The 26,487-nt window shown below is 46.9% G+C and overlaps 1 protein-coding gene across 2 annotated transcripts in view; it reads left to right on the forward strand.

Annotated features, from left to right (window-relative positions):
- The window catches only part of PPP1R8 (protein phosphatase 1 regulatory subunit 8), a 162,417-nt gene extending 144,619 nt beyond the window's left edge, over window positions 1-17,798 (forward strand). Inside the window, exons 6-7 of one of the 2 annotated variants that reach the window (XM_069225105.1) lie at window positions 6,197-6,261; window positions 16,266-17,798. In XM_069225105.1, coding sequence (XP_069081206.1) covers window positions 6,197-6,261; window positions 16,266-16,613 — 413 coding nt within the window. In that variant the 3' untranslated portion in view covers window positions 16,614-17,798. The remainder of the gene's footprint in view (window positions 1-6,196; window positions 6,262-16,265) is intronic. The other variant, XM_069225104.1, reaches the window with a different exon arrangement.
- Window positions 17,799-26,487: the final 8,689 nt, after the last annotated feature.

The raw sequence follows: 26,487 nt of genomic DNA on the forward strand, positions 1-26,487 counted from the left end.
AACTAAGAAAAGATATTTTTCTATTACAAAACCTATTGGTTGGATTTGTCTCTGAGTGTGTGTACCTCATTTATTGTCTATGTGTATGTACAACAAATGCTTAACACTACTCCTTGGATAAGCCTACTGCTCGACCACACTACCACAAAATAGAGCATTAGCATTATCTCTTTTACCACTATTTTACCTCTAAGGGGAACCCTTGGACTCTGTGCATGCTATTCCTTACTTTGAAATAGCACATACAGAGCCAACTTCCTACAGCCCTTTCCTCTGGATCTGCACACTGCTGACCAAAATGCCCACCTCCCGGCGTCACCAACTCAGAAAGCCATCAGAGTGCAGAGTATTGATGAAGCCAGGCGGGGGAAGGGAATTAGGGTAGGGAACTGCAGGGAGAGAGATCTGAAAAGAAAATGGTTAGGACAACTATACATATACTCTTTCATAACAGTATAAACTCACCAATAGACTCTCGAACAAAGATGTCTCCGAGATATCGGATTGAGACCCTTTGTGAACTGGGCGTAGCCCCTTCTTTGAATCATGGAACAAGCACGAACTGCAATCTCTGTACCTAAAAATGGCAAGAGCTTTGGACTATGATCATACTCTGAATATTAACCATGTAACAATTATGCTTTTATAACATAAACGTTTGATCTCAGCCTAGAAATGCACAAAGATTTAAATAAGTATCTCACGTATATTGTACTTCCCAAAAAACAATGAAACTACAGCTTGCTTTTCTCAAGCGCTTTCACATTTGCAACTGAGGCCTGAAAAGTTTTACTAATTTAACTTGAAGCGCTTTGATCGTCATGCATGAAGCGCTTTACTCATTATGCCAGGGGCGCTTCTACTTGTTTTGCCCGAATCGCTTTGCTCGTTGTGTCAAGGGGCACTTTACTCGTTTTGTCTGAAACGCTTTGATTGTCATGCCAAGGACGCTTTACACGTGTTGCCTGAAGCGCATTGATCCTCGTGCCAAGGGCGCTTTCCTCGTGTGGCCTGAAGCGCTTTGTCGTGCCAAGGGCGCTTTCCTCGTGTTGCCTGAATCGCTTTGATTATCGTGCCACAGGCGTTTTACACGTTTAGCCTGAAGCGTTTTGCTTGTTGTGCTAAAGGGCGCTTTACTCATTTGACCTGAAGTGCTTTGTTTGTCATGCCAAGGACGCTTTACTCGTTTTGCCTGAAGCAATTTGATCGTTGTGCCAGGAGCGCTTTACTTTTGGTCTAAAACGTTTTGCTTGTTTTGCTAAGGAGCACTTTACTTTTGGGAGTAAACAACCCCCTTCAAGATTTGACTCATCAAGACCTTACTGATACGAGTACGGCCTACTCATTTTTGAATTCACCATGGAAACCAAGGTACTCTGACATGCAGTCACTCTGCCATGCAGGAAATCCGCTTTCTTCAGAGGTACTCTCCACGAGGTACGACTGCACCGAAGTCTTCAAAATAGTGAGCAATGTGCTTAGGTGTGGCTGGGCTTTATAGGCCGGCCACACCCCAAGGTGGCCCCTGCCTCTAAAAACTTGGGCGTTGTAGTCCATTCATAGAATGGCATTGATAAGTGCATCTTATCCACCAATGTCCTGACCCTGCAGCTACATGGGCTTTACCAAAGGGCAGGCAACGCTGATGACCACTTCTGTAGCAAGTGGGGATGACCAGCGGCACGCATGACGCGCCGCAAAGACGCGAAGCAGAGGTCAGGGCGGGTCCTGGACCGTGCACAGCCTTATTCCTGACACTCCCTCTCCCACAGGAAATCCTTTGTTCTGCCTCCCCTGCATGAGCCGGTCATGCAGCAGGAGGGCAGAAACCTGTCTGAGGAGTGGCAGCAGTGCGGGCTGCCAGGAAAACCCCAGAAAACTGTTAGGAGACATAATGGGGGTCCTCTAAGGAGCCACCAGAGTGCATGGAATCATACAGCTAAAACTGGCTATAAGGGGGCCACCCCGGCATGCTGACGTCAGTTCTTTCTTATCCATGCCAACCTACGCTCAGATACGAAGAGAGCTACCCCTACAGGCACTTTTTGACTGGCCTTTTTGATTATTATTTTTTTGTGAAAGATTTTTTGACTTTAAGGTGCGTTGAGGATGTCATCACGGAAGACTGGCTTCAAGCCTTGCGACTCCTGTCATCGGCTGATGTCTGTGACCGATTCGCACCTCGTGTGTCTGGAGCTCGACCACAACCCAAAGTCATGCTTCACGTGCCGGGTACCAGGGCCATGAACCCGAAGGCTTTGAGGGAACAATCACTAAAGCTACTCGCAGCCCGGGCCCCTGCTCCACATTGCTCCAGGTCGAGAGGAAGGTCTCAAGACTGCTCGCGGAGCCCTCACCATTTGTCGTCGTCCAATTCAAAATCTTCGGGATACTTGGTAAGCATAAAAAGAAATCAGACAAGCTCATGCGTTCATTGACTTCACCCAGTTGGTCAGACTGACAACACAACTCGGGAGAAAGAGCATTGTTGCTCTAGGCCTCTGTCCTCCGAGCCTACTTCTGGTTCTGTTCCGCGCCTCCCTGAGTTTCCAGGAGCAGGGGCCACCCTTTCCCAATTGAAGGAATTTACAAGGCCATGTGGTGCACCTTGGAAGTCCTGCCCCTGTCTGAGGGGGCCCCTGCTGGGAACACGGGCACTCCGATTCTGCAAGCAGCTTCGGCCTCTGCTCCGAGGGGCACCCAAAGATCCGCTTCAGGATCCAAACTGGTGTTGGTTGTACCGGTGCGACCTTCCCCAACGACGGTTCCACTGTTGCCACTCTTAACATGACCAGGCCCGCGGGCACATTGATCCCATACCAACTGCCGAATCTGAGCCATAGCGGCGTTGCTCAATGCAGATTCTAACTTTGGCGGAGACCTTGCTTCCTAGGTCATATTTTGACCCTTATTCCTATGGGTACGAGTTTGGTGAGAGTATGGAGGGTTCAGTGGACCCTGTTGAATACCATCTTGAAGGCCTAATAGACTGGGCTCAGGAACTGGGTGAAGCCGGCAGGCTGCCGGCGGAGGCCCAGGCCATTGTCTCCTTAGCTGTTGTTGATCAGAGAAACGCAGCTAAGTTCACAATCCAGTGTGGGTTGGATACGACCGACTCTTGGGGCAGACCGGTTGCTTCAGTGGTGGCCTTGAGTAGCCATGCCTGGTTAAGGACATCTGGCTTTTCAGATGATGTCCAACCCACTCTGATGGACATGCCTTTTGATGGCACCTGTCTCTTGGAGAATCAACACCTCCAACTCCCCCTCCCCCTACTGCCAAGCCACCAAACCTTCTAGTCTGACGCTTCCCCACCAGGGACCAGTCGGAGGCCGTTTTAGCCATCGTGTGCTCCGCTGGCACACCATCACTTCAGACAGGTGGATTTGGCAAATAGTCTAAAGGTGTTACTCGCACCCCCTCAAGACTACCCCTCCATCCAGGCCACCATCATACGATCAGATGGAGGAGGATCACCTGACACTTCTCAGCTTGGAGGTTACGACTCAGTTGTGGTTTTAATTCCCACTACTTTCTGATGCTCAAGAAAGGCAAGGGCCTCCGCCCTATCCTAAACCTCAGGTCCGTCAATCTCTTCCTCAAAAAGGAGAAGTTCAAAATGCTCCCTCTGGCTCAGGTCCTCTCTGCTCTGGACCTAGGAGACTGGATTGTAGCGTTGGACTTGCAGGACGCACATTTTCATATTCACCTCCTGCCCATCCACAGACGTTACTTGCGGTTTGTGGCAGTTGACGTGCAGTTTCAATTTACTGCGGCCTTACCAGCGGCCCTCGGTGTGCACTAAAGTGATGGTGGTGGTCACAGCTCATCTGCGCAGGTTAGGGGGTTCAGTTTTCCAACTGCCTCAACAACTGACTGTTGAAGGCAGGCTCGCCCTAGGCTGTTGTCTCCCACCTCCAGACTATGGTGGACCTCCTGCATTTGCTGAACATCAGAGTCGACGAACCTAGCTGTCAATGCCTGATCGATCAAGAATGGCTTCTCCATCTGGAGGTGGCACAAGGTCTCTTTCAGCAGTGGGGAGAACCTTGGTTAGATCTGTTTGCCTCCGCCGTAATTGCACAATGTCAGCTGTTTTGCACATTTGAGTTTCCAAGGTAAAGAAACCCAAATGAGGGATGGAATGATGAGCCAGTCAAACATTCACCCCAGTTCCAGATCTGGGTTTAATCCATCAATTCTTTTTTGCTCACCACGCCATTGGACCCAGCCATATGTAAATCAGTCTTGACCCTGTTCCCTATGGGAACAGTCCATCTCAAACTACCAGGCCAGGTCCTCACTGGACCGGAAACAAGCATCCTGGGACCTGTTTCAGGGTATCACCCTTCATCAGCTAGGCTAGCTTGTATCCAGTGGCATAATGAGTCCAGGACCCACACCTGGGCCTACCCGGCACGCTCATGGCAACAAAAGCAAAGAAACACAAATGATGGATGGAAACTTTCTCTCATTCTTTTTCCATGTGGCTATGCTCCCTTAGGGCTGGCTGTATGGTTACATGACTGGTTTTTCCAAATGCTGTTTTTATTGTGGTGTTCTCTAGGGGTTGTTCTGAGCATTGCAGTCAACATATTATAATATTCGCGGCACGAAAACTCGCCCCATAATCCTTGCAGGGCATTACTTTTACAAAATATTTTTGCTCATAACTCAGCATGTGGTGGTCCTGAGACAGTGGGACCACCTTTAAAACATTAACCACAATGTGCTATTTCTGTCTTCATCATCTCGAGGTCCCCACACTATGTTAATGGGGACTCCAAAATAATAACCCCTACCACCATTCATTATCTTTTTAAGTTCCCTTATGGCTGGAACATTTGTTTTACAGCTAGGAGAAGTTATGTTTTATGGGCCTTGTTTCTAATATCATTGCAATAGGCCTGCTAGCCTTGAAAATGAGTAATGCACTATGCCCTCTAGGGGCTAAATGTATGGTTACATTGCATTACTTTCTCTCATTCCTTTTTCATCAGGCTTTGCTCTCTAAGGGCTGACTATGGTTACAAGACTGTTTCTTTCTAATGCTGTTTTTATTGTGGTTTTCTCTAGGGGCTGTTCTGAGTAATATTTGCAGCACAAAAACTCACCCCGTAATGCTTTGCAGGGCATTACGTTTACAAATCATTTTGGCTCTTTACTCAGCCTGTTGTGGTCCTAGGACAATGGAACCACCTTCAGAACACTCTTTCTGTCTACATCCTCTCTGGGTCCCCACACTAGGTCGGTGGCACCCTAAAATAATAAGCCCTCCCACCATTCAGTGTCTAAAGTTCTCTCATGACTGGAACTTTGTTTTACAGCTGGGAGAAATTTTGTTTTAAATGCCTTCTTTGTAATATTGCAGTAGGTACTAGCCCTAAAAAGCCATCTAGGGGCTAAGTATATGGTTACACTGCATTACTTTCTTCTGTATGTTTTCATGTGCTACTTTATGCCCTCTAGGTGCTAACTATATGGTTACCTGGAAATGTTTTTTTTCAAATTATATTTTTGTTATGGTGCTCGCTAGGGGTGGTTTTGAGCACTGAAGCCTAATGCCAAAAGTCTATATCTTATAAAGGTTTATATGATAATTGTATATGTTTTAATAATCTCTCCTTATTACAGTTATGACCATGATTCAGGCCAACTTATTCTTATTACACTATGACTGTTTGAACACTCTTGATATGCTTGGGTTATCCTTCAAGTTTTTCTCCTCTGTGGCTGTCTTGTCTTTTTTTGGGGAATTGTGTTAGCCAGCCAGCAACTCTGATGGCAGGGTGGTGAAAGTGGTGTTCTATTGGAATTAGCATGGCAGATTTAAATTAGGGTGCTAAATGGCAACTTTTGCTGTAGATAAAGAAAGAAGGTAAATGGAAGGGCTACTGGAATTATATGGCAGGGAAATATGAAATTATGAGGACTAACTTATGTGGCAAAAGTCCAGTTATGAATTTACAATGCCAATCCCTCCAAGTCAAGCTAATGCGAGACGTATTCCTTTGCAAATGCTTGTTTATATTAGGAACAGCGGTAATTTATCTTCTTTAACTTAAGGGTGGGTAAAGGTAATTTAAATAAATGTTAATTTAAATGTATTGAGGTTCTAGTATCATCATGTCGATAATAACCAAATATAGCACTCATTCGCCACAAATTCTAAATAAAATGTTCTTTCTTTTTGCAGAGGATGTTGATCCATCAGTTGGTCGGTTCCGAAATATGATCCAGACAGCTGTAGTGCCAGTGAAGGTACAAAGCTTGAGTGAATCGTTTAACCAATATTTGTTTTTAAAGGCAGTGAGCATTTGCAGCTGTTCTGACTCCAGTGTTTGAGATAATAGAAAAAAAGATGAAAGCCTTTGTAGTGACGTAACAGTTTCTTCATAAATCACCCTTGCCTCAGTTCTCCCTTTTTCCATTGTTTTTTTTTTATTTTTTTTACAGTGTCCGTTCATTCTTGCATAGAATGATTGTAATTGTTCGGTGTCCCAATGAGATTTGGTTTTTCAAGAGCAGCTTAAGTTCAAGTACAGGAACTTGATGTTGTGAATAATCAGCAAGCAATGTTTTAAACATTGGTTGACAGTCAGTTAATGTGATTTTTTTTTTTTTTTCCCCTGGCCAGCAGTTTACCGTGGTACAGGGGGGAGTGAATCTTCCCCCTCAACACCCGTTCAAGAGTTGTGAAAAAAGTGTAGTTTTCCCAGAAATTGCAGTTTTCCTGGCATATTGATTTTGCTACTCCAGCATGGTTTTGTTGTAAATTCTCAAGCTATTTCTCATCCTGCCAGTTTAGTAGCTGTACTTAGAAATGTTAAAAAAAATATTCTGAGAAGTTGTAAACTGGGAGCATCATAGGTGTGTCTACTGGGAATCCTTATGTGGACAGTCGTCCGTGTCTGTGGCCACAGGGCCTTCCCCAGTTCTTCTTTTTTTTTGTTTTGTTTTTTTGTATGGTTCCTGGTTCAAGTTTTGAAATTGGAAAATATGCTTAAAAAAATATGCAAATTAGGTGAATGGTGTGGCCAGTTTTGTGATCTTTATCCAACAGGTAGTGTGAAAAAGTCACTAGGTATGGACACAGCACGAGTGAGTCAGTATATGGAAACTGTGGAAGCTTTGAAGAAGAAGATTAGTACAGAAATGGGGTATTTTGTATATTTCTCACCTGGGAATAAGGGGGGTAAAACAAGCCATTTTGAATTGGACATACATAATTGAAATGCTACAGCACCCTTAGTGTATTTATTCCTGAATTCCTCTATGCACACAACTCTAGAAAGTCATATACCTCTAGGTGATCAGTGGTTTCCATGAAGTAAAACGCACCAGAATCAGATTAACAAAAAATGTAAAGCTTTTTCTTAGAGTTCCTTTCTGACTTTAGCGAACCATTACTCTTCTTTTTGCGAATCGCAACACATTCACAAGATCTTCCTGGAAAGCAGCATTATTCTTGGTTTTACTGACATGTCTCCTGGAAATGCTGTCTGACTTTGCAGGTGTCTGGATTTTCTTCCATGTGGTATTGTCAGCAGCAGTGTGCAGATGGACATTTTCGTGTCTTCCTCTATGCTGAAAATATTGATCTCATCCTTTACATTCCCACCAGTTTCTGGGTTTTTCTCTGGCGTTTATCACCCTGGAAAGGGATTTAGTCACCCAATGACTATTATTAGGTGAAACCATTTTTAGGGTGGAAAAGGTTTGGAGCAGAGTTTGTGAATGCACACAAACTGACTTGTTTTGTAGTAATTCACAACTCTGTCTATTCTTTGTAATACATATTGACCACCTCTAGTGTGGGGTTTATTCCTTTATTAAATATAGTAGTGATGTGCAATTGAATGAAAGTAAATATATTCAGTCCTCCTTAGTATAGGATATCGTGGAGCTGTCCATTCATTTTTCCCCATTGGGCTTAAATTTGAAGCCAAAAATGGCTTTGTGAATCGGGCCCTACATATTGAGAGAATACAGCGCAGATTGCAGAGGCCCCCTAACTTTTTGCCCACATTTTTCACTTTTTGCTGGTGTTTCCTAACTCTGATGGTGCCCTGGATACTGGTAACCAGGGCCTGTGCTCTGTGTAAAATAAGTATGCAAATTTGGCTCATTATAATTGGCTGTGTCAGCCTACCTATAAGTCCCTAGTATATTGTAGGGCATGTAGGTTTAGGGACCCCCGCATAGGTGGTGCCCCCATAGGTGCACTGCTGAGGTGCCCAGTGTCATTTTAAAGGCAGACCTCCCTTGCTGGCTGCTTTTAAACTAAAGTTATATGCAGATTCGACTTCGGAATTAAAAGTACTTCCAAATTCTTAAACTACCTTATTTTTACTTATAAGTCACCCCTAAGGTGTGCCCTATGTGCCCCTAGGGTTGGGTGCCATGTAACTATAAGCATGTACCTTATGAAAAATAGTTTTTAAGCCCTGGTGAGGTACAGCCAAATTTGTTTTCCCCTTAATGTAGTGAATGGCCTCCATAGGCTAAAATGGGGGGACTTTATTTTAATTAACAAATTCCCCTTAAGTGTCAGATGCCCCGAGTTTGGTATCAAATTGTTATAATAAATCCCACAATTTACATTTGTTGGATTTAATATATCTAGTTCAGGTAAACCGTTTTAAACTCTACCTGAAAAGTTACCAACTTCAGCTCTGTAGTGCCCTTCTCTGATCAGCCAGCCTCTGGAAGCCTGGCCAGGCTTCCTTGATGAGGTGTGTAGCCTGGGCTGAACACAAAGGATGTGCCTGGGGGAGGAGAACTACCTCCACAGATGGGGAAGCTGGAAGGGGGGAGGGCTTCCAAACTGGTCTTCAAAGGCAGGGAAGGACATTTGGAGCAACCCAGCACCTCCCTTACACCCTGTAAACCCAGACTATTAGGTGCCCTCTTGAATAGATTAGGAGAGGGGTGTGTTTAGGATTGTTAGCCACACCAGTGGATGGACTTAGCCAGATGTAACCTCCAAAAATCATTTTCAGCCATGATGGATTTTTGATGAAAGTTGCTCCCTGGGTTTGACTTTTGCCACACTTCCCAGGAAGTGGTCATCACTGGGGGAAGGACCCTGCATCTGATTAGAGAACCAGGACCCCCCCCCTTGTTTTTCACCTAGGATCAAGGATAAATATGGCAAAGCTGCACCCACATATCAGATCAGAACGAGGACTGCCCTGCTGGACCCCTGACCTGCACCTGGGTACTGTACTCTGAAGGACTGCACTAGCTGCACACTTGGGCTTCACCACAAGAAGGACTTTGCCTGGCTTCAACTGGTTCAAGGAGGGACTGCCTGTTTGCTACAGGTTACACATTGCTAACCAGGGGCCCCTGCCTCAGATCCTGAAGAAATTGATCAGCTGACCACTATCCAGTGACCATTTTGGAGTTTGACCTGCATTCTGGGAGTTGTTGTCTGCACCCTCAAGGAGCAACTCAGAGCTTCTGGAACCTTGGGGTGAGCTGTGGACTCCAAAAGAACTTTAAAAGACCTTTTGGAAGAAGATACAGAAGATGGGAGAACTTTTTGGAAAAAGCTCCATAAAGGGACTGACCTGCTGCAGCAACTCTAGCTAGCTTGCCTCAACAGCGACCCTGCCTGACTTGCAGGCTCATCCAGCTGAAGAAAATCTCAGAAAAAGTGGCTAAGTCTGAACCGAACGTCGAAAGTGTATCCTAAGAGGGCTCCAGGGACGTTTGATTAAGATTCAGGTTCGGTCCTGTTTCATCTCGAAAAATCATCTAAGTCCGAACGTAGAAATCTTCACAGAGGGCTCTCGCGACACGTGTCCAAGGGAGGGCTCCAGGGAAGTTGGATCGGACTGGCGACTTCATCCCGCTGAAACAAATCTTCAAGAAAACGACTAAGTCCGAAAGTAAACTTTTGACCGAGGTCTCTCACTTGCTGTAACCGAGCAGGGCTCCATCGCGGTCAGCCTTAAACTTTGACTTTGTCCCAGTCGAGGTGCGACCAGTTGACCAGATTGGCACTTTTTGTTTCTAGGTGCTAACCCCCCTCCCCCCCACCCTAATTCTTTAGAAATTCATGTCTCTGGATCCCCTTTTCCGATTTTATTCATTTTGGTGTCATTTTAAAGATAAAAATATAATCTATATTTATAAATTGGTGTTGGATTTTTATTGCATTTTGTGTTTTACTTATTTACTGTTTTGTGATTTTTAAATGCTTTACACACTTGTCTCCTAAGTTAAGCCTTGTCGCTCGTTGCCAAGCATCCAAGGGTTGAGCTGGGTTTGATTTAGTGTGACCTAACTGGACCCAAGAGGGGGTTAGCGGCCTATTGCTAACTGTAGGTACTTTCCTGCCCTTACCAATCATCCACTTTCCAACATACTGTAATTGAGTTCTGTAGGCACAACATTACCAGTAAGGTGCCCTGACGTGGAGTCCTCCTTTTAAATGAAGTAACCATTTATTTATACTGATGGGTTTTATATCATTTCCTAAAAACTCTGATCTCTCCTAGTGTGTAACTGATTAGGAAGTGTTTCCCACAACTTGCTTGCTGCATAAGAAAATGAGCGACTTACTTGCTTGACTCTGTTTCTGAAAAGCCTCAGGAGGCAGAATGACGACATGTGTAGATTTCAGACTGGTGTATCAGGTCCTCTTACAATCTGAGGACAAGATCTGTGGATGGCTTTGTGACTCATAGTGAGTACCTTACATTTAATCCTTTTGCCATTGTAATTGATCTGGATAACTAGCCACACTTGTCCTTCATGGTAGGTTTGGATAATCTGGAATTTGTGCAGAGTACAGTTTATGAAGACGAACCATTGAGATTTGCAGTAAACCTAGCCTGGACTCTTTTGTTGCTTGGATTGCATTGAAATTACGTCCAGGAGGCAAAACATAAATTAATGTTCGTAGTTGTCTCTAGTGGAAACAAAGAAGCAAGACAGTGCTTTTATAGTTACTTCTGAGCAGTTCTGATCTGTCAAATGTGAAACCCAAATTACGTCTGCAGCTCACCAACACTCGATAGTTGTCTATTGAGGATAGCCACCACAAGGTGGTCCATGGCCAATAGATCCTCCTACAGTCAGGACCTCAATTCTATCCAAATTTAATTTACGAACTTTATCACTTGTATATTTTGCCCCCAAATGAGTAAATATTTGTTTTAAGTTGATGTGTGGCAGTGCAGTAGTTTCAAACTGTCTGATATGTGCTTAATCAGAATAGCTCTTCACACTATCTAATGAGACCTATCAATGGTGATATGTATAAATTAAATAAAGCTGGACTTAACAAGGATTCTGGGAGAGTTCACACACCTACCTAAAATCAGTGGCCATATAAGGAAGCATTGATAATGCTTGGCTATGGTTTTGGGGGAAGGATTTCAGCCCTCCAAGCACTTAATTCTTTATTGCAATTTCAGAGTTGTGAAGTAAATTTGGTGTGTGACCTGAATCTCACCCACAGCTTGTTTGCTTTCATTGGAAAGAAGGTGAAGCTTTGGATGCAGTGTGAAGGGTGTGTGCTTATACGACAGTGAAACTGCAGACATTCTGCAGTTGCATCTAGCTTGGGTTCAGCAGCTTGAGTATTTCAGGAGACCACAAAAAGCTGAATTCTTGGTGGTTAAAAAGTCACAAATTGTTTAGGATCCGAAGCAAATTTAAGTTTTGAAAGAGATGGAAAGTACCCAATTTTTGGAAGGTATGCAACAAAAAGGAGGTAAATGACATACAAGGAATACATGGTACCTTAAGCCCACAAGCTCCCACGGTCGAACACTGCGCTGGAAAGGTCATAAACATTTGGTATCTGTGGAGCAGGTGGACCACAAGGGTGTAAATTCAAGGCTATGGAAATCAAAGCTCTAAATACAAAAACAGCATGCGACATTTGAAAAAACAAGAGATTAATACAGAAGTTGAACTGTGATACGACTCTGATCATGTCTGCTTCATATTGCCCAAATATTTTGTGGTGCCTGACTTCCAAATATACTGAGAAATTTGAACAGCATGCCTTCAACTCTTAAAGATCTGGATAAAGCTTTGCAGCGTCAATTTTTGGGGGGTTCACAGGCTGTGCATTATTACACCATCTAGTGGTTGGTTATTTTTTTTTTTCTTTCTGTGGAGGCTCCTGCTATCCATTTGATGATACTCCATCCTCTTGTGAGTTCAGACATGCATCCAGGTAGACCCTGTGCCTGGTCATCACATTAAGATAACTTTTTCAGCTGTTGGTTCCGGAAGTAAGGGTCTAAGCTCCCGCATTGTTGAAGGAAATTTGGGATACGCCTTGACACAGCAGTGACAGGAACCGTTAGAAAACTAGAGAAAGCCCATTGAAGCACATCAGATAAGCACCGTATATCACTGAAAAGGAGGTGTCCATGAGGTTGGAGAAATGGGGGCATGGGGGGTTGGATTTGTACCTTTATGTTCTTGTTCAAGTGCCTCCACAGGTTTGCACATAAGGTCAGCCACAGAGTCTGCAATTGCTGCCTGCCTAGGGGCCACAGCGTCAAAGACTGCAAGGTGTGCACAGATTTCTAACTAAAGACACTGCTTGCCAGAGAAAAACAGAAATGGGTACACTATGCCACGATGCAGATGGGGCGGAAACCACAGGTCTTCCTGAGGGGCCCATATCTGCCCACTGATGAAAACCCCAAAACTGAGGTGGCACAAGGAAAGGATTCAGACATCCTGGGGAGTGTCGTCAACCGGAAAATATAGAAGGCGCAAAGGGAATAAGAAAATGACACGTTCCATGATAACACCTCAAAGCGATAGCAGCCCAAATGCATAGCCTTCAGACTCGAGAAACCCAATGATTCTCTCCCCGCCCCCTTTTAAGCTGAAGCCCTTGCTAGCTAAAGAGTGGTAGTAGCTTCTTGGTTCCTGACAGACACTGCTGGTGTAGACCCTCAGACAATGGCCCGATGCTGAAATGTTTGGGGAAGAAAAAAGGAGCGGAGCAAGACCTAGTGAATCGAAAGACTCCACTTACCCTTGTCCACAATAGACACTTCAGGTCCAATGGAAGGAGTTCCAGCTCAATGTATAAATGGCTGTTGCAGGAAGCTGGCCTGGTGTGTGGTGGGTACCTTAGGTACTTAAACCGTATACCAGGTCCAGGTATCCCCTATTAGTGTAGTGTGGGCAGTGTCTAGGAGCCAGGCACTCTAGAGGTAGCAGTGGATGAGCAGCCAAGGCTTATCTAGGAGACAGGCAATACCACTGTAGTCACACAGCACTTACACACATGAAAGAAAACAGTGTTATGAAAATAAACGGTCTTTATTACAGTATCAAAACCCTAGATAGGCAACCCTCCAAAAGGAGGTAAGTAAACACAGTAATATGTGCACTAGTTATCAGAAATAGGCATAAAAAGTGATAGAAAACAGTGCAGTTGTAAATAGACAATATTGACCCTAGGGGGAGCCAAAAACACATACTAGAAGAATGGAATGCAAATGCAGGACCCCCACCTAGGTAAGTGGAATGTGTAGAGAGGAGCTGGGGATACTAGGAAACCCCAAGTGTAAGTACCACAGTGTCCCCTAGCCACCAGGAAGAAAGAAGTAAGTTACTGCATTTTCCCCCAAACCACCCAAAATGAAGAAAATGCAACACCCAGACAAGACTGCAAGAAACCAGCGGTGGATTCCTGAAGGGAAAGACCTGTGGAAGAAGTGGATAAAGTCCACAAGTCACAGAAGAGTCCAGGGGGAGCAGGAGCTACCACTCACCCACCTGTAGTTGCAGGAGTTGGTCTACGGTAGGAGCAAGGCGGTCAGGCATGCATCTCTGGAGCAGGTGAAGAGTTCTTGAAGGATGCAGTCGACGTCCCACCCCGGATGCATGATTGCAGTTGGTCATTGGTTGAAAGAGCCATCAACGAGCCTTAACGAAGGCAGATGTTGCAATGAAGCACAAAGTAGAGCTGGCAGGGACCAGCAAGGTCCAGGAGGTCTTAACCCACAGGGGGAGTCCTACGGGGACCCTAAGCAAGGCAGAGAGTCCACAGAAGAAGAGGCAGCCCCCCACAGGAGACCCGCTGGACAAGGAACCAGGAGTCCAAGAGGATCCCAAGCAGCACAACTGGAGAAGGGTCCCACACCGCAGGAGCAGCACGCAGAGGGCTGTGCGTTGCTGGAAGGAGTGCTGGGCGATGGGGCTGCACAGAGCCTGAAAATCCCTTGGATGAGATGCCAACAAGCCTTGGTAGCTGCAGTAGACGCAGCGCACTGGGGTACTGTCCTGCATAGGAAGCTCAGGGTGAGAGGAGTTCCACGTAGTCGGTTGTCACTCCAGTTGGTGCCTACCGATGCAGGGGAGTGACTCCTTCGCATCCAAGGAAGATTCCTTCTTCCTTCTCATGCGGACTGAAGACTTGCCACCCTCAGGATGCACAACTGGGAAATGTTGCAGAAGCTGGAAGGAGCCGTGCAAACAATGTTGCAAGCATGATCTTCGTCCTGGATGCAGATTATCAGTTCCTGGAAGGTCTAGTCTCGGTTCCAGTGGCTAGAAGTCGAAGTAGATGTTGCAGAGGAGTCCTGCTGGAATCTTGCAAGCCGAATCTGAGGACCTACCCAAGAGAGAAACCTTAAAAAACCCTGAAAGGGGAATTGGTCATCTAGCCAGGTGACCACCTATTAGGAGGGGGCTCTGACGTCACCTGCCAGACCTGGCCACTTAGATGCTCCTAGAATCCCTGCCAACCTTGGATTCAAGATGGCAGAACCCAGGGACCCTCTGGAGGAGCTCTGGGCACCACCCCTGGGGTGGTGATGGACAAGGGAGTGGTCACTCCCCTTTCTGTTGTCCATTTTCACGCCAGAGCAAGAACTGCAGATCCTTGAACCGGTGTAGACTGGTTTATGCGGGGAAGGCACAAAATGTTCCCTTCAAAGCATGCCAGTGGCTTGGGGAGGCTACCCCTCCCAAGTCATGTAACACCTATTTCCAAAGGGAGGGGTGTTACCTCCTCTTCCAAAGGAAATCCTTTGTCCGGCCTTCCTTGGCATGAGCTGTTCAAGCAGCAAGAGTGCAAAAACGTGTCTCAGGGGTGGCAGCAGCCTGGGCTGCCCGGAAAACCAGAGAAGGTTAGTAGGAGCAATGCTGGAGATCCTCTAAGGAGCCCCCAGAGTGCATGGAATCATAAGGGCAACAGTATTGATGTATGATTCCGACATGTTTGATACCAAACATTCCTAGGTTCGGAGTTACCTTTATGTAGCTGAACGTAGGTAGTGACCTATCTTCAGTACACAAATAGAATGGTGTCTGCGCACTCACAAAGTCCAGGAAAATGGAACTAGAGTTTGTGCTAGTGCAGGGGTGCCCTCACACACAGGTACTTGCACCCTGCCCTCTGGGCTAGTAGGGCCTGCCATAGGGGTGACTTACAGTGACCTGTAGTGAAAAAAGTTGCATGCACCCTTTCATGCAGGCTGCAGTGGCATTCCTGCAGATACTTTGCATGGGCTCCCCATGGGTGGCATAAAACATGTGGGTACTGATTTGCACTGTTTTCATATATTTTATGGTTTTATTTGTAAAGGAGAAAATGGGGTTGAGTCTTAGTGTTTTGCATACAGAAGTTAATTTCCTTTCCTAAACCTGCTGTATTAGTATATATTTAAATCGTTTACTGTGATAAATTCTGATATTTATTGTCTGAGGGATTTTACTGTGATTGTATAATTGATATTGCAACTGTGCATGCTGGAAAATACAAATATTGGTATGAGGAATTACTTGGTAGCAGGTGAGGCGGCAAAAGTCATGTGAAGTGTGAATCTGCATTCCAACCACTTTTGATAGACTGAAAGTAAGGTATACCGTACCTAAATCATCTTGACGATAGCTTTTCCTTTCACTCTCAAATTAAAAATGAATGTATTCTGCCCAAAGATTAAATACACTCTTGCAAGTCTCTAATCTGTTTTTATACATTACTTGAAACTACTTTGTGTTAATAAGAAAGTAGTGTTCTCGTTTTTCTTAGATGTCGACTTTGCTTCTAGTGTTGTAACTGTGCTTATAAGCAATTCTGTGATCTATGTATATGCTTTAGATTCTTGTTTAAATATGTTGCCTAATCTGCACACTTTTTTAATTGTTGCAAACGTTTGAGATGCAGTCTATTACGATCTTTTAAATGAAAGTTGTCAGCAAAGTTGTGTTTTTTTCCTAACAGTTTGCATGTTTATCTCTTTACACTTTTTATTTCTCTACAAATGCAGAAGAAAAGGACAGATGGCCCTGGATCACTGAGCTTGGATGATTCTGTTGGGAGGCGCGTGCAGAATTTCACTTATAGTGGCGGATTATATGGTGGACTTCCTCCTACTCATGGCGAGGCAGGTGCACAGCCTCACAATGTGCACGGGACAGCACTGATTGGAGGCATGCCATATCCCAACCTTGCTCCAGAGGTGGACTTAACTCCGGTCACGCCAGTGACTGTGAACCTCAACCCAACTCCAAACCCTGGTGTCTTCAATGCTGAAGCTGTCAATGAGCCCAAGAAAAAGAAGTATGCCAAGGAAGCCTGGCCGGGCAAAAAACCAACTCCTTCTTTGCTCATTTAATATGGTGTCATTTTTTTAATTTTTTTATGGCAACGGCTGGGGCAGAGTTGAAGGACTAAGTCAGCTATGAACTTGTTCAACTTATTGTCTTTTAAAATATCTGTTGGTACCAAACGTCCAGAAGATCCTTATTTTTTTTCCTACTGTCAGTTGAAGTCGGGTCTTCAAAGGTTTTCTACCATTATGTAAAATATATATATATATATATGTATATACTCCCTGTTCTTTAAAATGTAAGCAGTTAGCATACAGTGAAATGTGGCTGCAATATATTTGGTCTCTGAACCCGTATGTGGAGAATCTGTTTGATCCCAGTAATCTTTCCTAAATAGTAGTGTTGCTTCTGTTTTTTTTTTTTTGGTGGGTTTTGGGGAGGTAACCTTGCGCTTATGGTATTTGAACATAGAGGAATCCTTTTTCCCCAACATTAATTTCACAGCTTTTCACCAAACAGCCCTAAGGCTGTCCATGTAAAGTATGATCGTTACTACATTTCGAACTAGGAAAGAAAGGCAACACCCAGCTGTGCATATGATGTCTTGCCCACTTTTGTTAGTTTTGCATTGTCATGCATATGTAATTCAGCTGGTTTTATGTTTTTTGTGTGGAATTCATTAGTAAAATGGGCTGTATCTTCACTGGAAGACAATGTGGAGAAGTAGTTATTTGCGGTCGATTGAATTTGCAAAAGTCTAGAACAGTGTTGGTTATGTTTTTTGATATCAGCTTGATTTGAATATCCCCTCAGTAATGAAAGTGGACTCCCTAATAATCTTTGTCCCATTTATCTTGGATAGTGAAGAGTGCTACATATTTGTCACAGCTGTTTTTAATGCTTTTGTAGTACAGATGTTTAATAGCGTAAAATGAAGTTAGTGCAAAACCATCCACAATATTGTACATTGTATTTAAATTCCAAATCTACGAATATATTTGTCCTGTATAATGTAGTAAATTAATTTACTAAAACAAGAATGTTTTGTATCCTAAATACAAAATTTAATGTCAGTTATAGTTTTAAATTCAGTGTGCTGGGATTTACTTTTGAATGCAATTTGTAGTCTTTATTTCAAATGCCAAGCAGTTGAAACTTTGAATTCATAGTATGTGTTGCTGCACATTCTTTGCATACCCCTGCCATCTAGTATTGTGTCCTCCAATACAAGGTGTTTTTCTTCAAACAAATTTCAAGTTTCGAGGTGTAGTCTGACTCTTCCCTTAGTCAACAATGTGCTTAGGCCTTGGCACTTTGATTGGTTTTTCCCCTCCATCTAGTTCGTATGTGAAACTTAACAGCTCCGATAACATCACTGCTGTGCACTAAGACTTTGGGTCTTGTTTCAGATTGTCTGTTCCAGAGGAAATCTACAATCGATCCTCATCTGATCCATCCAGTCGGGTCCATAGACATTAACCAATCCAACAGCCTTAAAATAAATTAGAGGACTCTGCCTTGCAGAATGTAGGCAGATGGAAAGGAAACCCTTTCAATTCTGCCCACCTTGTTTCTCCAAATATCCCTGGTTTACCAGCATGAGGTCTGTAACCTCTGCTTCTGTCTCTATTTCAGAAGAAGAAATGTTGCTTTTGCCAAGCTTTCAGGTGCAAATAGACGCTTGGGTATGTAAGAGAGTGAGTGAGAACCAGGTGTTGGGTGCACTTGGGATGCAGCTTCAGGCCATGTCTGGCAGCCTAGACGTTTTAGGAAACAAGATCCACTTGACACAAAGATAAAATTCTAGGGACCATCATCAAGCTGTAAAAAATTCTTCAGCAGAGGCCTCTGAAGAAAAACAAGACCCCTCAGGGTGTATGCAAGAGACTTGTAGCCCCACAGCCACCCTCTGGTCCCGGTGGAGACTCAGAGCAGAGACCAGGCCCAACCATCTCTGGTGCAGACACGCCCAAATGGATACCACATGCTAGCTTCAGCACCAAAATTGCCACAGGCCCACCCAGGCCAGAGCTCAAGGTTGAGACGACTGTCAGTGCTAAACTTGGCGACTTGGGACGCTTCTATATTAGAAAGACTGTTAGAAGAACTCTGCTAGTCAGAAATCTCTATCTATTCACCCGGATGTCAGCAAAACTCTACAAAGACTCCAAAAAAGAACAACTGTCTCCATGTTTACTGCCATTACAAAGAAAACAAAGCTTACTTTTGAGTAAGAACCCCCAGGCAACACCCAGGACACAAGCGCAAGGAGCACATAACACCTATTTAGACTGCACTTTCATCAAAACAAGCACTGCAAACTGCACCTTTGACAATTCCTCAACCACAACCTTCAACACTGAGGCCAGTCTCGACACTGCTTCCTTTTCTTCCAACACAGTCTCCAGAAGGCTCTAGTCAGTCCTTCTCGGACCCAGGTAGCCCATATGGGGAGGGTGAACCACATGGCAAATCACATATCAATCAATTATTCGTATTTATAAAGCGCGCTACTCACCCATAAAGGGTCTCAAGGCGCTGGAGGGGGGGGGGTCAGTGCTCGAAGAGACAGGTCTTGAGCTGCTTTCTGAAGGAGAGGTGATCAGGTATGGCGCGAAGGTGGCTGGGCAGAGAGTTCCAGGTCTTCGCTGCCAGGAAAGAGAAGGATCTTCCTCCGGCGGTGGCTTTGCGGATGCGGGGTACGGCTGCCAGGGCCTGTCCGGTCGAGCGTAGAGTGCGCGGAGGAGTGTAGAAGGAGACGCGGTTGTTGATGAGTTTAGGTCCGAGGTTGTGAAGGGCTTTGTGTGCGTGGGTGAGGAGTCTGAAGGTGATCCTCTTGTTGACTGGGAGCCAATGGAGTCTCTTTAGGTGTACGGAGATGTGGTGGTGGCGGGGTATGTCCAGGATGAGTCATGCGGCAGCGTTCTGGATCCGTTGGAGTTTCCTCTGCAGCTTGGTGGTGATGCCGGCGTACAGAGTGTTCCCGTAGTCCAAGCGGCTGGTGACGAGGGCGTGGGTGACGGTCTTCCTGGTGTCGGTGGGGATCCAGCAGAAGATTTTGCGGAGCATGCGAAGGGTGTTGAAGCATGCCGAGGTCACCGAGTTAACCTGTCTGGTCATGGAGAGGGATGAGTCCAGGATGAAGCCGAGGTTGCGTGCGTGGTCGGTGGGTTGGGGAGTGCTGCCTAGGGTGGGGGGCCACCATGAGTCGTCCCATGCGGTGGGAGTAGGGCCGAGGATGAGGACCTCCGTCTTATCTGTGTTCAGTTTCAGCCGGCTGTCTGTCATCCAGTTCGCTACTTCCTTCATGCCGTCATGTAGTCTGGTCCTTGCTGAGGTGGGGTTGTTGGTGAGGGATATGATGAGCTGGGTGTCGTCGGCGTAGGATAGGAGGTAGAGTCCGTGTATGCGTGCGATGTTCGCCAGGGGGGTCATGTAGACGTTGAAGAGAGTGGGGCTGAGGGAGGATCCTTGGGGTACGCCGCAGATGATCTCCGTGGCTGTGGATCTGAAGGGGGGCAGGCGGATTCTCTGAGTCCTTCCGGAGAGGAAGGAGACAATCCATTCCAGGGCCTTACCTCTGATGCCGGCTTTGCTGAGGCGGCGTATCAGGGTGCGGTGGCAGACCGTGTCGAAGGCTGCAGAGAGGTCCAGGAGTATGAGGGCCACGGTTTCTCCCTTGTCGGTCAGGGCTCTGATGTCGTCTGTGGCTGCGATGAGGGCGGTTTCGGTGCTGTGGTTGGCCCTGAAACCGAACTGTGTGGGGTCGAGGGAGTCGTTGGTTTCCAGGGCGGTGGTGAGTTGAGTGTTGACGATTTTCTCAATCACTTTGGCGGGGAACGGTAGGAGAGAGATGGGTCGGAAGTTTTTGAGTTTGGTGGGGTCTGCTGTGGGTTTCTTTAAGAGGGCGTTGAGCTCTGCGTGTTTCCAGCTCTCCGGGAAGGTGGCGGTGGTGAGGGAGGCGTTGATGATGTCTCGGAGGTGCGGTGCGATGATGTTGTCGGCCTTGTTGTAGATGTGGTGCGGGCAGGGGTCCGATGGGGATCCGGAGTGGATCGAGTTCATGACGCGAGTGGTCTCCTCGGTGGTGGTTGGGCTCCAGGTGAGGATGGTGGTGATGTTGGTGGCGGGTTCCGGGGGGGTGGTTTGCGTTGGCGGTCGTGAAGCTGTTGTATATATCGGTGATCTTGTGGTGGAAGAAGGTTGCGAGGGAGTCGCAGAGGTCTTGTGAGGGAGGGATGGAGTTGTTTTCTGCGTCCGGGTTGGAGAGCTCTTTGATGATGCCAAATAGTTCCTTGCTGTTGTGGGCGTTGTTGTCAAGTCTGTTCCGGTAGGCTGTTTTTCGTGCGGCGCAGAGGTGTTGGTGGTGTTGACGGGTGACGTCCTTGAGAGCTGACATGTTCTCCTCGGTCTGGTTGAGGCGCCACTTCTTCTTGCGGGCACAGCATTCTTTCTTGGAGTCCTTGAGGTCGGGGGTGAACCAGGAGTTTTTCTTGTGGTTGTTGGTGTTAGCTCGAGTCTTCAGGGGGGCCAGGAGGTTGGCGCAGTCGGAGATCCAGCTTGTGAGGTTGTTGGCGGCTTTGTTGGTGTCGGTGGTGTTGGTGGGTTGGTTCTGGGAGAGGGTTGATGCGATCTGTTCAGTGGTGATACGATTCCAGTGTCTTCTTGGTGGTTGCTGGGTGTGGTGACGCATGGTGGTCTTCCTGAAGCTGAAGTGGACACAGCTGTGGTCCGACCAGGTGAGTTCGGTGGCGTGGCTGAAGGTGATGTTTTTGCTGGAGGAGAAGATGGGGTCGAGCGTGTGTCCGGCGTAGTGGGTGGGGGTGTTGAGTAGCTGTTTCAGTCCCAGGTTGGCGAGGTTGTCCAGTAAGGCGGTGGAGTTGTTGTCAGTGAGGTTCTCCAGGTGAAAGTTGAGGTCTCCTAGGAGGATGTAGTCGGTGGACGAGAGTGCGTGAGGGTTGACGAAGTCTGCGATGTCTTCGCTGAACTTGGTGCGAGGTCCTGGTGGTCTGTACATGAGGGTGCCTCTGAGGGTGGTCTTGGGGTCGCTGTGGATCGTGAAGTGGAGATGTTCGGCGTCGGGGAGTGAGTCGTCGGTGTGGGTAGAGATGCGGATGGAGCTTTTGTGTGCGATGGCGATGCCTCCTCCGGTGCGGTTGGTGCGGTCTTTCCGGATGATTTTGTAGCCGTCGGGGATGGCTATGGCGATGTCGGATGTTGAGGAGGGGTTCATCCAGGTCTCGGTGAGGAAGGCAGTGTCAGGGTTCGTTGAGTTGATGAGGTTCCACAGTTCGATGGCGTGCCTGTGGACGGATCGGGTGTTGACCAGGATGCAGTGGAGATTGCTTCCGGGGGAGTCGTTCTTGACGGGAGCGGTGCGAGTCCGTTGGCAGGTGAAGCGGCAGTTGCTGCAGGTGAAGGGTCCGTGGGTTCGTTTCGGGGTGGCGCGGTGGCAGCCCGGCGTGCGGCCGGGGTTGAGGTTGGCGGAGTCGTAGGTCAGGCGGGGGTTGCGGGGGCCAGGGGCTCGGGCGCTGGGCGCGGTCCAGGCGCAGACGGGCTTGCCTTAGGCGCGCCCGCCATATATGGGGTAGCTGGGGGAGGAGGGGTCAGCTGGGAGGTGGGCGGCGGGAGGGTAGGCGGGGAAAAGCAAAAAACGGCGGGAAAAATCGGCGAGGCCGGAGAACGGCGAGGGGGCCAAAAGTGGACAAAAGCTGTGGAAAAAGAGGCAAAAAGCGAGGCGAGGGCCAGAGAACGGCGAGGGGGCCGGAGAGAAAACGGGGGTGAGAGAAACGTGGCAGGGGGACCGGGCACTCACGGGGGGTCAGGCACTCGGGTTACACGGAAGAAAACGGGGAGAAATCAATCACTCAAGCCAGTCACACGGGGCCAAGCACTCGGGATACACGGAAGAAAACGGGGGGAAATCAATCACTCAGCCAGTCACACAGGGCCAAGCACTCGGGAGAAGGAGGACACCAGCGGGCAAGACGGCAGCTGGAGCGGAGCTGAGAGTTGGTGAGAGGAGGCAGTCAGGCACTGGTGGCGCTGCGGAGGTGGGGGAGCGACCTACCCTGGGGTCAAGGGTCGCTACCTCCACCTCGCAGCGGCCGCCATATATGGGGTAGCTGGGGGAGGAGGGGTCAGCTGGGAGGTGGGCGGCGGGAGGGTAGGCGGGGAAAAGCAAAAAACAGCGGGAAAAATCGGCGAGGCCGGAGAACGGCGAGGGGGCCAAAAGTGGACAAAAGCTGTGGAAAAAGAGGCAAATAGAGCTCCCAACTACCACCCTCCCACCAACAGTTACGGACATTAAGATTTATCCAGCCAAACCTAACCTGTATGATATATTAGAATACCATGCTTTAATGCAGTGTGTGGCTCAACACCACAATGTTGCAGTGTCAATCATGGAAGAGGAAACACTCTCAAAGGCTGAATGCATTGTTCAGTTTGTGCCTTGTTGAAGGGTTTGATAAAGTCAGCCCATGACAACTTTAATGATCCAGTAGGAGCTAGAGTAGTGTCACCCTTGTAGAGAAAAAAAAAAATCTTTGACAGAAGACCGGATCTACATTATATCACTGGTCCCACCAGACTCTGTTTGTGTACGTGTCCTTTTCCTGGCAGTATGCACTGACTACCTGGTATGCCGTACCCCCCGATAAAGGAAGTTAGCGCATAGATACTGCAGGCAAACAAGTTGCTTGCTGTAGGAGCAACAGCCCACTTGCAGGGAACCAGTTAATTGGCGTTACTGTCACAATACAACAGATTCCATTTGGAAGTAATGAAGGCCCAATACAGTATCCTTTTGGGTCATACAGGACGTGTTGAAGATCTTGTTTCTGAATGGAATATGATCTCTAATGCCAACATCTGCTGCAAACTAGACACTGCAAATATGCCCTCTAGGAGCATAAACACAATTATGTTACTCCATAGACACCTTTTGCTCTGGGTGTCGGGAAGCTTCCAACCAGGGGTGCTGCAGCACCTTCTTAACATTCCTTTCAATGGAAGCATCTTTTTAGTCCCTCAGGTGGACAAAGTGTTGGAATTTAAAGGGACTCAGAAATTGCAAGGTCTGAGGGGGGCACTACAAACATCCACAGGCACTTTTTCTAGGCCATACTGAAGAAGCAGAGTAAGTTCTGGTCAAATCTCAAACATGTAGACATATAAAAAAATAACAGCTGCAGGTCTCCCATGATCCCAAAAAACACCACGGGTTACTCAAGGAGAGGTACAGGGCAAATAATGGTAGATCATACCAAAGGTAGATCCCCAAAGGCAACCTCAGCCACAGACATTCCCCAACTTCCCACCTCCTCCAATCTCACTCCCAAGCAAATACAACCAGGCAGGTGGGCAAATAAGTGATTTTCTTCCATGCTATCTGGAAATGACCTTGTATCAGTGGATGTTATCAATATACCAAAAAGGTTATTGCTTAGAGTTCCACACACCCAACATACCACCAAAATACATACATACAGTCAACAGCAGGTCACCCTTTTAGGGGAGGTAGTTCAAACCCTGCCCTAAAAAGGGGCCATATTACCAGTACCCCTACTCCAAAGAGGGCAGAGCATTTACTCAATGTACTTCTTCATCCCCAAAAGGGATGGAACAGTGTAGCCCATACTACTCAGACTACTCAACCAGTTCATTGTCAGAGCATTTCCATATGGCCACCCTGCAGAATGTTATTCCAGTGCTTCACCAGATAGATTTCATGATGGCACTAGACGTAGTTTTCTTCACCTTTAGCCATGCTGCTGAACAGCATGGCTAAAAAAACATTATCTGATAGACTTCTAGTCACAGATTCCTAACTTTTGAATCTTCCCAAGGTGTCAGACTGGATCTGGAAACGTTTAGTGGGCAGTACACCTGTGTGCCCTTAGGTGGCGCTGTTTAGCTCTTCATGGAGTAGTCATTCACGGCGGAAGTAACATGGGTCACTTTTACACAAACTTTTTTTTTTTAATTTTTTTTTAATTTTTTTTTTTTACCATTGTCAAAGATTTTTTGACTGTCTTCTGGTGTGCAGAATGTCCACCAGAAAGGCAGGTTTTAAACCATGTGGCACTTGTCACTGACAGATGTTTGTGACAGACCCGCATTTGGTTAGTCTCTGGTGTCTTTAGCAAAACCACAACGCAAAGGCATGAGGGCTGCCACGTGATTCACCATAAGGCACTGAGGGAACGCTTCCTCAAGCACCTCGATGTTGATTGACTCCAATGTTCAAGGTCTCGTCACAAGGAAGGTCCCCGGTATTGTTCATCAAGCCGTACCCAGCAATCGTCATTCCACTTCAGAAGAAGTAAAAGTCGTCGAAGAGGACTTTGACTTCTCCACACAAGTCCTCGGAAAAGTTGCAGGGCTGCCTGCACTCAAGTCTTAGCACTGTGGTGGAGCCTGTGCCTAGACCATCTCTGCACCTCCCTGAATTTCCAGGAGCCAGAACTTCCCCAGCCCGACTAAAGGAAGAAAAAAAAAAAGGAAAACTTTTACAAGGCCATGCATATCATTTTTCAGGGACCTGATCCCTCTGGAGTGTCCTAGGGCCTCATTGATCTGGAGGGGGCTCCAGGCTTCAGGGCTTCAGGCAGACTTGATCTTGGCACCAATCGGGCTCTAAGGATCCAATGGTGGATCTGGGGTGGTGCCGGTCTTCTGCATTCACTGGGGTTAACTAGCAACGTGCCAAAATCACACCTGATTCCCTCTAAGGCACTCCCTTTCATTGTTGTGGTCCTTTAAGCATAGTGCAGTTTCAGGCTTATCTCCCCAAGGAGCTAGTATGGGGTGTTCAGATTACAATACTGATGTTTCAGGCTCTATCGTGGATTTCGGTGAGACTGACTGAGGCTGCTGGGCCTCATGGCCTTGTGAATTCTGCAACTGACACATGCCTAGGAGCACATGTGGGATGTGGAGTGGGACCTGAGGTTCTAGTGGTGGCAACATCAGGGGAATCTCTCGAACATCTCAGAGAGAACTGCAAAATACCTACAGTAGTGACTAACAAACCTTAGTTGGGTCAGTGGCAGACTCCTCTCCCTGTCCCCAGCCAGAGGTAACTATAGTGGCAGATGCCCCTCTCCTGGGCTGGGGCGGCCATCCGGGAGATTTGGACTTAAAAGGACTGTGGTCTCTGGCAGTTTCTGGGATCCACATCAATCTGCACCAGCTTCAGGCAATTGGTTGGCATTGAAAGACATTTTTCCTTCAATCAGGGGAAGGCTGGTAAAGGTGTTTAAGGACACCACCACCATGTTGTATTGCAACAAACAGGTTTGTTGTGAACTTTTTGTCAAGGGGCTTTATACTTCTCCACTTGGCTAGAACACCAGGGCATAGCCTTAGTGGGTCAACAACTGTCAGGCTCTCTGATGCCACAGCAGACAAACTCAGTCCTCAATGCTTAGCAGATCATGAATTGCATCTCCGTCGAGAGGTGGTGTAAGATCTATTCTAGGAATAAAGAGAGCTTTGGGTAGATCTGTTGGCCTCCACTGAGAATGCCCAATCTCAGCAGTTTTGCTTGCTGGAGTTTCCAAGACTGCTCTAGCTATGGTACACTTTTTTTCCTCTAGTAGTGCTCCGGCCTCTTGTACGCCTTTCTCCAGGTACCACTCCTGCCCAGAGTTCTCAAGAAGATCAGGAGCAACCGAGCGGAAGTCATTTTTGTGGCTCCGGAATGAGCCCGGATTGTCTGGTATCCGGAGCTGTTGAGCTTGAGCACCGGCTCCTGATCAACCTGCCTCTTAAGGATGATCTTCTGTCACAGCAGTAGGTCAGGGTTCTCCACCTGAACCTGAAAGCATTTCACCTTCATGCATGAAGATTGAACAGTGACAGTTGACTACTTTTAACGTTCCGCCTTCTGCACAAAGCCCCCCCCCCCCCTACCCCCCCCCCCCCCTCCAAGGT

This window comes from Pleurodeles waltl, chromosome 3_1 (genome assembly GCF_031143425.1).
Source record: "Pleurodeles waltl isolate 20211129_DDA chromosome 3_1, aPleWal1.hap1.20221129, whole genome shotgun sequence".
In the NCBI taxonomy this organism is placed as follows: domain Eukaryota; kingdom Metazoa; phylum Chordata; class Amphibia; order Caudata; family Salamandridae; genus Pleurodeles; species Pleurodeles waltl.